This window comes from Talpa europaea, assembly GCF_964194135.1.
Source record: "Talpa europaea genome assembly, chromosome: 11".
NCBI classification, from domain to species: Eukaryota; Metazoa; Chordata; class Mammalia; order Eulipotyphla; family Talpidae; genus Talpa; species Talpa europaea.
Window position 1 is genome coordinate 75,137,330 of NC_140078.1, and position 13,268 is coordinate 75,150,597.

Genomic DNA, 13,268 nt, shown 5'->3' on the forward strand with positions numbered 1-13,268 from the left:
TACAGGATATGATACAGAGGCATCACGCTGGATACACATATGAATTTTCCACTACTGAAATACTGAAATCAGGAAGTATTTTTAAGTTACAGTCTTCAACACAAATCACCTGTGTTCTAGCTCCCTCTACCTCAAAAGAAAAAAAAAAAAAAAGCCCTTACCATCCTTTGTTGATTTCGTGGCAAGTACCCCACAATCAATAACTCGCACATCTGCATATGGTCTGCTTGCAGCATCAGTTTTCAGATTTTCAATTTGTTCAATTACTTCAAAACCAGAAATAACCAGTCCAAAGACAACATGCACCCTGTCACAATAAAAATTCATGTAAGAATTGGCTTGATGATAATTAAGACTTGAACAGTAATCAAGAAAATGGTTATAAATGACATGTTCACAAAACTTAAAGCAAACTGAGATATGAAGGAATTAAAAGGGATTTTGAACTTGAAATCTGCATCATAAAAGGAAAAAAGCAATTACTCAAACTGGACTTTAAGTTTTCTGCCTTTAAAACAAAAGTTTTTGACTGTTTTATGGTAAAATAGACAGACTGCATTTGATACTCAGAAATCTTCCTCATAGGGTCATGGCTGACAAGTTCATTCATGTGCCCAGGTAAAGATATCAGTGACACGAAAGTCACTGGATCTCAAAACTACTGTACCCTTTGATCCTTAAGGAAGAGCTTGGTTTTAAGAGATTAATCCAAGGTTCAAGAATGTGTCCTTCAGGGTTCACTCATGATCTAATCTGTTTTAGGTTGGCCAATCAAACACCTCCCAAAGGTAAAAAGAACACATAATTCTTACCCATCCAAGTGTGGAGCAGGTTTTGTGGTACTGGTGCAATAACATCAACACAAAGATGATGGCAAAAACCAGGTGTTCAGGTGAACAAGGCAGAAGTTTTAAAGCACAGCATGTAGAAAACAGAGGTAAAGATAAAAAGACGGGTAAAGTTAAACATTATATACAGCTAAACTTAAAAACCTTGAAAACAGTAACTGTAACCATTTTACTGATTAAAAAATCCCACAAGATTATAATGAATTATAAAATTCTATTTCTCCAATGTGAATATATACGTACACATATAGTTGAAATATGCAGCATAAACAAACATTTAAGTTACTCTCAAATCCAAAACAACAAACTGACAACAACAAAAAAACCTTCTAAATTTATCAAGGTAATTAAACAAAGAATATAAAGCTTCCTACAAAAAGAAAAGTGTGACCAACACCTGCCCCACACACTTAATTTGGGTTCTTGTAGTTCTTATTTCTCATACGGAATCAGTCTGCATTTTTTTGGCAGGCAGATGGAGGTAGGCCTTAAGAAGTTCTGTTTTCAGAACTCCCTGCCCCTCTTCCTTCAATTAAGGTGAAATTCTGCCACACACAGCACCTCTGAAAATGCAACAGGGAGCAAACCCCTTCAATCTGCCAACTCAAAGTGATGATGGATAGCATTATAGGCATTTTACATTTCCATGACCCAGAAAACACCGAACAGTCTTCTTCTACAGTCACAAACTAATGCTCTTAGGAAGCCTATGTAGCACATGTGGTTAGGATATTTTAAAGCCAAGCTGGTTTTCCCACAGCATTTTCCCAGATCTCCACATTATGTGAATTTCAGTGGGAAAAAAATCAAAAGCAGGTAACTACACTAAGAAGTATATACCATAAACATCTTAGTTTGTAAGAATGCGAAACAGGTATTTGAGAGAAAGGTCAGTGGGTATCAGGACATGTTAAAACAGTCAATTGTACTAGAAGTTCCCTTACCAAATTTTTTTTTTTAAGATTTATTTATTTTTGCATACAAGAACTGGGGTACAGGCCAGAGGTGCGGGGAGTGAGAGGATTCACCAGAGACAGAAGGAAACAGAACAGGCAAACTAACTGAAAATACACTGCTGAGGGAAACAGTGGGCGAGACAGGAGAGGTCTGCTACCCACGTGGGTAGGCTCCCTGGCTGGCCGGGGACTGAACTCGCTGCAGAGGCTGCTGATAGCTTCACAGTGTTGTGCTTAACCCCTTGCGCCACCAGGGAGGCCCTCCCTTTCTATTTTTATATTCATTTTAAGGCAATTCTAAGACATAAGTCAGTAAAACACAAATTTAACCTAAAATAATGATGCTAAAAAATCATTATTTTACAAGAAACTGTCACACTTGTACTTACATTAAGAATATTCAGTTTTCTAGGAGCACTACAGAATTTAATTTAAAAAATTAAAATGCCAACTTCAGAAGTTGCAGAATTTTAAAGGGAAACTTGGGTTTTAAAACCACTTGTCTCAAACTCTTCCTAAGGACTGAGAACTGGTAATTCAAGCAAATCAATAAAAACAGGCGGAAGGACGGGAAGTTCAGGAAGGAAGGAAATGTAGCAAACTGGTGAGAGATTAATGTTTAAATTATTAAACTAGCAACCAGAAGCAACTACCTTTGGACCTAACTTTAAGTTAGAAATGTGCCTCCTATAAGTATAAAACTTTACCAAAGCACACTAACAATAGGAAGAAATTAGTACATATGGTAGATAGTGCTTCTATTGTATGAAAGATGTAAAGAAGCAAACATTTTAAAGATAAAAATGTTCTACGATATATGGGCTCTCAGGTAAGCAGCAGTGAAAAGAATGAATGGTTTACTGTTTAGATAGATATATTCCTCCTACTTTGTTGATTTCCTCTTTCTCACAACTATCAATTTTCTGGTAGTGGAAGAAGCCTAGAGATTTTCTAAAACACAGAGCCCAATTTAATTTGCTACCTTGGCTACAGGAGTTTATAAAATTCACCTTCTGGCAAACCTTTGGAGAAATGGTGAGAACAAAACATTCTAGCTAACTGCAGTAAGGTAACAATATACTGAGACTCAATTTAAGGATGGAATAGCTACCTTTGTCACATTAAACTCAAACTTGGTCCTTTATTTCAATAATGAAGGAGAGAAATTAAGACAAGAACAAATTTCAGCTGGCTCTCTATGCTTAAATTAGTGTGATTAATTCAGTCCACTATTGCATCTGCAATTCAGAATGCAGAAATACAAATTGTACTTTAACTAGGTTAGACTACATACTACTGTTATAATACTGAAAGTATCTAAACAAAAAGCAGTCCTCTATAGAGTTTTCAGCCTACGTTCCAGGAATCCCAATACAAAGTAGGTTCACAGGCACTAGGCTGACCAGACATGGATACTGACAAATGGGGTTACAAAAAAAGCAGGGAGAATTGGTATGCTCAGTCCAAGCTATTCAATTTTACATAAAATGGGTGAGGAGATCTCAGCCTGCCAGCTCTTAACTTTATTGAACTTTAAAAACTATACAGGTTTAAAATTTTGGTGACATATGTTCAGTAAGCTAGCATCTTAAGACCAGAGACTATCATACATGTGTAAGTTTACACATGCTTGTAAATATGTGCCTAAAGGAAAAACAACCTCAAAGAACATTTCAAATTATAAAAGCTTTCAACAGTTTCACATTTCCATTTTCTCCTATCACTCAGGCACTAGCTTTCCAGTTTCCTTCATCCCTTAATCTACTATAAAAATATTATGCCCAAGGGTTCATTTAAACCTTGTAAATATTAGAAATTGAAAAGTATCAAGTTACTCCAAAGAGCAACCTATATTTTATACCATTTTCAAAGACACTTTTAGCCTTTATAGAAATTAACAGTTCTGTACTGAAATGAGATCTAAAACCATTATATACAATACAGTCCCCCTCCCCAAAGATGTAGGGAAATTTGATGGAAACAAGCCACTCAGTTAAAATATACTTCCCAGGATTAACCATGAATAATAATACACACTTGTTTTACATGTATTGCTGCCATACAGATCAAGCAGAATGTTTTTTTTTATTAAAATGGTTCAATGCACATAACAATAAGATTAAAGAGAAAAAAGCAAAGAAAGAAAAAGAGAGCCTTAGAGTAATGAGACATTACCTTTGGAGCGCACGATGTAACACTCTTTCTGTAAATTTTACACAAAAATGGCAAGAAATAAATTGTAATACACTTTTAAGACAAGACTGAATCTATGTTTTAATATCAATATAACTTTGAAATTAAATATTTTCAAGTTTTATGCAAAGCAAGAAAGCTTTTTAAATGGAGGGCTCTAAATTTTCTTTCACATAGAATATGTATGTAGAGTTGAATATGCTTTAAAAAAGCCTGTGGTGGAGGTGGGAATCTGTTCTGATCTTTAACACTGTAGCACTACAGTAGGAATAATAGCCATTAACAAAACACTGCATTTCTTTTCGCACATCCCAGAAACTAGTTACGTCAACTTTCTCAAAAAGAAAATAATATATTTTGAGTATTGAGAAATAATCTGAATGCCCAGGAGCTACCAGTAGAAAGCAACAAATTCAACAGAAAGAATTTAGTCAAGAGAATTCAGATCAAAATTTCAGGGAATTTTTTTTCTAATTCAGTTCAATAGTTATAGAACCTTTCATGCATCTACATTGGAAACCCTTTTTGGTCACCCATCACAACAGACCACCACCAGGAATTAATGAGCAAATGTGTGGACTGCAGTTATTCTTCACTCCCATTACATACTTTGTAGTTAAGCCACTGAAAATAACAATGAAATAATAAAGCAAAAGAACTAGAATGTTAGGGAAACTTCCCAAAAGATAAAAAGGCAAGAGATGAATTTCCTGTAAAGACATTGATACATGAATTACAGTAAAAAAGAGTATGTTGTAAATAATAGTTTTTAATGAATATTGTAGGAAACAATGACTCTTAGTGTTTCTATTTCTGTCTAATGAACCTTTAACCTGCCATTCTTTCATCCAATTCTTGAAACTATCACACCATCATGGAAAAGGCACCAAACTGTACGAAGTGACAAAAGCTTGTTCAAGAGCAATGGAAATTAGCCAGGCCACAGTGGCTTACTTATGTATACCAAAAGTTACCAAGACAAAAAAGTTTCTGAAAATTCAGCACTAATGTTAACATAACACAAACCAAACAGAACTAGATACAAAATTCCTGCCATATTACTAATACATATATCACATAAACACTATATAATATTAAGATTAGAAATTAAGGATGATACTTAATTATTCAGAGAATTCGGCTTTCCGTTAAGTTTCACAAACATCTTTGTTCATGGAAAATCTTGAAATTCCCTATGAAGGTATCACCCCAAAAAGGGGGAAAGCTAGAACTTCTCAACACTAGCCTGTCCTCTTACACAAATTCATGAGTATGTCGATGGAAAAGCATTTCTACCAAAATCAGTTTGCTCCCCAAAATGTAAGCCCTTTATATAAACCACTTAAAATTAAACCATCCCTCAACTCCCCTTGCTCCACTTCTGTGAAATGATCGGCCTTTTCTTCCACTCAGCTGAGCAGCCACTAGGAAGTCTGATTTTTCAAAGACATAGACCACAGTTTAGAAGGTCTTTTCTTCCTCTATACTCCTATTTATGACCCTTAAAATAGGACACTTTTTGTTTAAAGTTCAAAGTTTGACTTCTCTACATATCTTGCCCTCTTATATTTTTATAATTATCACGACCACTGAGGGGGCCACTGACAGACTATTTTCCAAAGCTCTAAAGGTCCTTCTCCTCCAGAGTTTGATATAAAGGCCTGTATAGATGGGACAATTGTAACCACCACACCAATGTTCTAACAGCAGGTGATGGAGAAACTGATGATGCTCCTGATCTAGGCAAGCTGATCCTACTGCTTCTCTGCAGCACCTTTCATTCAGACTGATGAAGATTAGGAAAGAACAACTATTCCCTTGGGGCAAAATAATGTTTGCGTATAAATCATTCCACCCAGTCAGAAACTTAGGATTAATCTACAAAAGACTTTCTTCCTTTCATGTTCACATTTCACATCAAAATGTTTACCTTTGGAAGTGGGTTAAATATTTTACATACAGAAAAGGAAATACAAAACTAACTCAAGGTATAGTAAAATTAGAACCAAGGCTTCCTGATAACTACGTAATTTAATACAAAGCTATAAACCACCTGCCTAATCTTTTTAAGATTAGTTGATGCTACATTTTCTTTATCTTTTTGATGAATAAAAACAATGAAAATGGGGCCAGAATTAATAGACTATTATGAGTAACAAAGGGAAAAAAGTTTCCCTAAGTATTTTGTTTTCCAATAATGCTTGATGCTTCTAATACTTAACTAAAATGAATTAAGAGCAGAGTAGTGAGTATGATTTATACAGCTGGCTGACAGTGTGCAACTTCGTATTTCTAGCATTCAATTTCTTCCAGGTTATTAAAAACACTCTATATCTGGACTTTATATATGCTCTCTTCATTATTTAGCATTATCTATAGGACAAAAGTTTGGACTAGATGATCTCTAAATCCTTTTCCACTCTTTAAATACTATAGCATTTATTGTTTCTTCTTCCTAGCTTTGGATTAAAAAATAAATAATAATAAAAGGATAAAATGACTAAATACCAAGCTAACTTGGTTACTACTTTGGTCTCAGGCGTTTGAATTACTTAACAAGAACAAACCATTGTTTCCTCAGTGATTCATGGGGTAGTGCCACATATTTATTACTTCTTTCACATTTCTTGAGCAGTATTTCCAAAAAGAATCAGTTTTCTTTTACTTAGGTCCCCAAAGGCAAAATTATTATGACCAATACAGTAGAAGCTATAAGCAGTTATTGGAAAAATGACAAGTAGCTTTACAGAAGAAAATTTGATTTCATTGTAAACATAATCATTTCACCCAAAAAGGGAAATTGCATAATATGTGAAAATTATGCTTTATAATAATGCATGCCTCAAAAGGGGAGGTATCCAATATGTAACTAATGAACAACAGTTAAGGCACAAAGAAGAATTCTTGAGGAATATTTTGCAAATACCCTAACAGCACCAAATTTACACTAAATACACTAATAGTACCAAAATTACTTCTTAGGAATTGCGGTATAACAGATTTGGAAATAAACTGCAAATACAATTCTGCAAAAATGTATTAAAAGTCCTAATTAAGTCTATAAAATGGAACATATAATTAGGCAGTTCTTGGCACAGTTCTTATACTATCCTTTTTCAAATTCAGAACTGCTGCTCAAAGTGCCATATGAGGAGTGTAGTGAGAGGGTAAAAAAGCAGGAGCCACCCTTGGGAAACCATCTGATAGCTCTGCAACCATCAACCCTCATAACCTCAAGGTTTAGCACTATTAACTGTGATCATATAAACAACCTGAAGAGAATATGTTTTTATATCACTTCCAATGTCTAAAGGGTCTGACCTTTCAAGACAGATTTTGAACGATTTTTCTTTTATGGGTTATCATCTCCACTCTACCTACCCTACCTATAAAAGCAAGGAAATATTTTGTTTAGAAATGTAAACATTAGTTTTGATTTTATCCTGTAATCCACAGGGAACACAGCCAGCATAAAATGCACTCATAAAAACTTCTTTTAAAAAAAGGGACAAGAATTTCTTTGTGCAAAATGACTCAAATTACTTCAAGATTGCTTTTCACAGCAAATGATTTCCAGAAGTAAATGTCAAAATGAAAATTTTCTTTCAGTCATAAGTTTCCAGTGATTCTAGTGCAATTTGAAACCTACAGTTAAATATGAAAACAAATAAAAACTTTTAATCCTAACTTATTATTAAAATTTTCATTTGGCATTATAAAAAACAGCAATCCAATGTCAAATTAGGTTATGTAGAAAACAATGATCTTTGTTTGATATTAAACATTCCTAGAAAAGACTTAAACAAATACTAAATACAGAAACAAAATACTTAAATTTTTTGAATGAAGAATCTCATATATTGGATTTTAATTAACGTATGTAGGTGCACCAGTTTGTAATCTAACATTTATAAAAAAGCTAAGCAGTGTGTAACAATGGGAAGAAGCTGCTGCTACCTGATAAATCAAATTTTAAATGTACTGATATAAAAAAGGAAATCTAAAAGAAACTTTAGAGCCCTCAGATGGTAGCTTCTTGACCAATGAATCATTATGTTCACAGTTCAGATAAGCTTAAAAATGGAAATGGGAAACCTCAATCAAAGAGTAAACAACTTCTATATGAAATTATTATTTTCAAAAAGTTTCAAAACATCTCCCTTTATTTTGGCCCTTGGGAAGGTTAAAAATTAAAAAAATATTATAGTAAGTAAACATGTAGTCACTAATACTCTATGGGATTAAAAACAAGATACAGGAATAGGTCTTTCTTTTTTCCCATACAACTCCAAGCATTACCATTTTCATCAGCTTTCCATTTTTAGGACATTCTTAGGAACAGAATGACCCTTATCTGAACTATCAGATCATGTTGAGAATCTAATTTTCAGACAAATTTTAAATGTGAGAATTGTTTTATATGAATAATTTACTTCTTTAAAGACAGGGAAGCGCCATTCATACTCATCCATTCAGAAAGATGACCAAAAAAAGTTTTTTCTAATAAACCATTAATAAAATATTTCTCCAACATACATAGCACAACTTTAGAAATTTATTTTCAATCCAAAGCAATAAAATTCAGCTAGAGAATTACATTTTACTTTATATCATGGGACAATAATGGAAACAAAGGTTTGGGCATATTTTAGGTAACAATGTAACTAATAGTGTGCCAAAGGCATTTAGAATTTTCAGGTAAGAAATTAAGGTTTTTGTTGTGCATGCATGTATGTACATATAGAGGTGTTTTAGAAAAGCAAATGAGCATTCTAAAGTTTCCTGAGTGATACTCTCATAAATTTTGGTAGAAATGAGAGCAACATTGGGTTAATTCTACTAAAACTATACCATAGAAATCTCACAAGGTTTGAGTTTTTAATGTTTCCTCAATAACAAATCACCTATCTCTATGCAATATCAGAAAATATTGTAATGGTACCTCTCTCAAATTGACTCAAAGAGCAACATTAAGAGAAAAGGCAACCACACAAAGATTTATTCAAATCAGCTGCTTTCCAAAGTAACTTAATCCAAGCCTATAAACAATTTTAAACATTCACTGGCAGTTTATGCTCCAAGCTAACTTTGGTAAATCAAATCCCCAAATTTGGTAAGAATCAAAAAAGCCAATTTCTTAAGGTTACATATCCTAAAAATAATGTACATCTTCAAGCTATATCTTTTAAGTCATTCTTTAAATGCAGGATGTATGCTGAATGCTGAAGCAATCTTCAGAGCTTATCAGTTACTATAACACGAGAAATTAATAATAAAATCCAAGTTGACAGAATTCTACCATTAAACTTGGTTTAACTATACCATCTTTCTCATGAACAGCGCTTCTCTGTTTAAGAAAAGCTCATCTCTGAATTATGCCTACTCACATGAAAAACTGGGAACCATTGGTATGTTTCCCTCGATTTGCCATTGACAAAAGGAACGCTCTGTCATGTTTGAGAATAAAGTTTTCATCTGTTTGAAGAAAACACAAATTCGTCAGTGTCCAATTATAAACCACCTTTATAGTGTAATGTTCATAGTAATAAACAGAAAGCAAAGGATGAAATTCCTCTTCTGGTCAGTAAAGATACTTGACTGAATATTTAAAAAAATTGTTTTAACTAATCAAATAACATAAGCATAAAAAAGACCAAAAATACTACTTTAAGCCTTGAGGAAAAGAACATATATTTAATACTTTATACAAACAGCCTTAGAACAGTCACTTTTAGTAGCAACATACTTTGGCTAGATGATATTCTAGCTATTAACTTTCAGGAAAAACTGGTAAAGAAATTTTAGAAATAGCTCTATTATAAAGCTCATTTCCTCCAAATTTCTAATTATCTTGACTAATGGAAGAACATGGGAAAAGCTTAATAATCCTCTGTGTTTAATTTCTGCACAGTAAATTTATTACTCAACTGAATTGAAGATAGATTATGAGAGCAAAAGAACAAAAAATTGCGTAAGTTGTAGGGATATGTCTAAATTAAATTCCTTCTCATCAGTAGGATCACAAAATTATCTAAGGAAGAAAGTCCTGTAAAAACGAAATTTCAAGGGCAAAATACAAATTTAAGATAAAAAAGAATCTGCCACCGGAAACAACCACATTAAAGTGGCCTACAGCATTAGTTTCAAATTGTTTCATGCTAATAGAACCAGCTAAAGAGCTGTTTCCTACTAGCTCTAAGGATAAACTGTCATATAGATCAGTTAAAGATGATTCTAACTCCAATAGATATTATCTTAAAAGCTAATTTAAGTTTCTTTTTTAACAGTCATACAAACATATCTTTCTTTAGAACAAACAGAAACATAGAAAAAAATTTTTAAAAATTATTACCTTGGGAACAGGCTTCTGAAAAACAGTAGTAATCCATTTTCCCCCAAAAGAAATATAAAAGACTATTATAACACTGAAGCTATCATTATGTTAAAACCTAGTAATATTGGATCCCATTATACAACTCTGCAACTGACTTTTCTAAGGCTTTTTGGGGCAAGTGCAATAGTTAGATTTATGCAAATGCTACTACTGTAGGAATAAAACATAATCATATAGTTCTAGTACATAAAAGAAAACATACAAACCTTTGAGAAAGGAGGAAATACCAACTTTTATGCAAAGAAACTGCTTGGTTTAGGAAAAAAAAACACAACTATATTCTTTTCCCTGATAGGGAAGTAGTAACCCATTGGGAAAAGAAAAAAGATATAGAAGCATGAAGTATGAAATAGTATACAGAGTTTTCCAAGTCTTCAAGCAATATAGAAATCCAGCCACAACCTGACCCAGACTGTCCATAAATTTATTAGGAAGGGTGCAAGGGAACAGAATTGGAGTTTGTGTTACTGTGCTTCGTTCTCTTACCTTTTCATTTTGCAAAAGACCACATTCTCTATAAACAAAAGAATATGTTGACAGTTTTAGGCAGGAAGATAGGAGTTTTCATGTATATAGTTGCCTAACCTCCATGCTGAAAGTCATGTTTAACCATAAAGTTAGCCTTAATTAATCTTGTCAATTAAAAGTTATATATATTACAATACAGTTTTATCCCCAAGTTCATGCAAATAAAGTATTTTCATGCAGCATTAGTTTCATGCAAAAAGTGAACTATGAGTAAAACCGCTTATCATTAAAAGTACATGATCAAACTTGCTTTAATATCAGAATTGAAAAAGACCACAAAATTTAAACCTTACCTTTAAAATATCCACCATAAATTGATTCTCCACCTTTTCCATTACCTGCAAATAATGACCTACATTAAATTATAATAAAAATCAACATACTAATACATATAATTTGTATGGTTCAATTTGCTTTAGGAGGTAACAAGTAGTAACTGTAGCAGATAATCAAAATTCTAAGGATCCTCAATTAATCTCATCTTTAAAATATAAGTAAATCCTATTAGAAAAAATGCTACTTAAAAAATGGTCTCCGTAACCTATTTGCTTCAAACAGTAATGACACCAACAAAACTCTAGAATAGACAGACAGTACCCTGACATTTGTTATAAGAGAATTCACCAAGTTATTATATTACTAAAATTGTATAAAAACAAAATGTCTTAGGTTTTTGTTTTTTCCAAGCATTATTGGTCTACAACATTCATTCACCTAAGAACTATTCATGGATCACTTAATATTTACATCATACTAAGTGATATAATATTTACAATTAAAATAGTGAATGAGATACTTTAGAAACTGATAGATGAAATTATAAAGAAAATAACTTTTAGCTCTACCTTCACTGAAGTCCCCGCCCTGAATCATGAAGTTTTTAACCACACGATGGAATGTAGAACCTTTATAACATAACTTCTTCCCAGTTGTTTTCCCAAGGCCTTTCTCCCCTGGAAAAAAAAAGAAAGGAAGTTTAGCTACAAACATATCCTTCCATGAAAAGTACTGTCCAGTTAATCCTGTATCAATTCCTCCTACATGATGTGAGAGATACAAGTAGACAGTGTGATTGATAATTTAACACACTGACGCAAATACAAAGCAGCATGTAAATGTTAAATTATGTCTAACAGGCTACATGCTATCTAAGAAAAAAAAGATTAGACAAGGTTAACACTCCAGTAAAGAATATATTCAAAGAGTTGGTGCAAATTTGTGTGTGTGTGTAACTACCTATGGATTTAAAATTTTCAATTTGAAAAAAATAAGATAAAATTTTCAATTTGTTTTTTCTATGTTTAAAGTAACATTGTAAATGTTTTCCTCTCCAACTTTTCTACTTATTTAAAATATAAATCCAGGGCCTCCCTGGTGGTACAAGGGGTTGAGTCGCAACCTATGAAACTGACCGCCGCCGCTGAAGCACAAGTTTGATCCCCGGCCAGGGAGCAACCCACATGGCGCAGCAGACCTCTCCTGACTCGCCTGCTGCTCCCCTCAGCACTCTGTCATTCTGCCTGTTCTGTTCCCAGCTCTGTCTCTGGTGAATCCTCTCACCCTCTATACCTCTGGCCTGTACCCCCGTTCTTGTATGCATAAATAAATAAATCTTTAAAAAAAATATATAAATGCAATTAGATAAAGAATTTCATTATGTTCTGCCTTTCCATCTTTTAGTTCTAAATTTCTTGTGAAGCCTGGAATGTGAAATTTGTTCGAAGTAATGAAATTTGTAAAATTCTACCAAAACAAATCAGTTTTGATAGCTACTATGTAATAAATTACACTGTACAGAGATTTCATTACATATACTTGCACTTACTATTTCATTTTTAAGACCATTTCCTTCTCCTCTTATTCCTTTAAGAAATCCTTCACTGATTTCATATCAGTGAAAATTGCTTTTTACTTGCTATGCTCATTTTACAGTCCATTACTCTTTTTTTTTTTTTTTTTTTTGGTGGGACTCTCTCCGAAGGCCGGGGAACCAACAGGGCGAACAGGGCGCTGCAGAGGCCCACTGCACCACCAGGGGAGGCCCTACAGTCCATTACTCTTAAAGGAAAATATCTACTCTGTTAAATCGAAGTAAAAGTATAAACCTGGACTTTTCATTAGAAATAATCTCATAATTCACTTACCTGAGCATAGGCAAAGGAAGTTTTTGCATGTTTTTGGACATATGTCTGAGAAGAGCTGAAACATAATGCGACCAACTGAAATAAAACAGATGGGGAAAAAAAGGTAAGCAAGTTTATTAAATATATCACATTTTAAATGGGAGAAATAAATAGAATTAACAAACTGGGTAGTTCAATTTTCTAATTCATTTTAATTTTTTGAAAG

General features: G+C 33.3%; 1 protein-coding gene across 2 annotated transcripts in view; it reads right to left on the reverse strand.

Annotated features, from left to right (window-relative positions):
* NKTR (natural killer cell triggering receptor) overlaps positions 1-13,268 on the reverse strand; it is a gene marked incomplete at both ends in the record, with an annotated part of 48,349 nt that overhangs the window by 15,994 nt on the left and 19,087 nt on the right. For both annotated transcript variants that reach the window (XM_084246760.1, XM_084246759.1), the window contains 6 exons: positions 162-307; positions 813-842; positions 9,385-9,472; positions 11,213-11,257; positions 11,765-11,872; positions 13,064-13,138. In XM_084246760.1, coding sequence (XP_084102886.1) covers positions 162-307; positions 813-842; positions 9,385-9,472; positions 11,213-11,257; positions 11,765-11,872; positions 13,064-13,138 — 492 coding nt within the window. The remainder of the gene's footprint in view (positions 1-161; positions 308-812; positions 843-9,384; positions 9,473-11,212; positions 11,258-11,764; positions 11,873-13,063; positions 13,139-13,268) is intronic.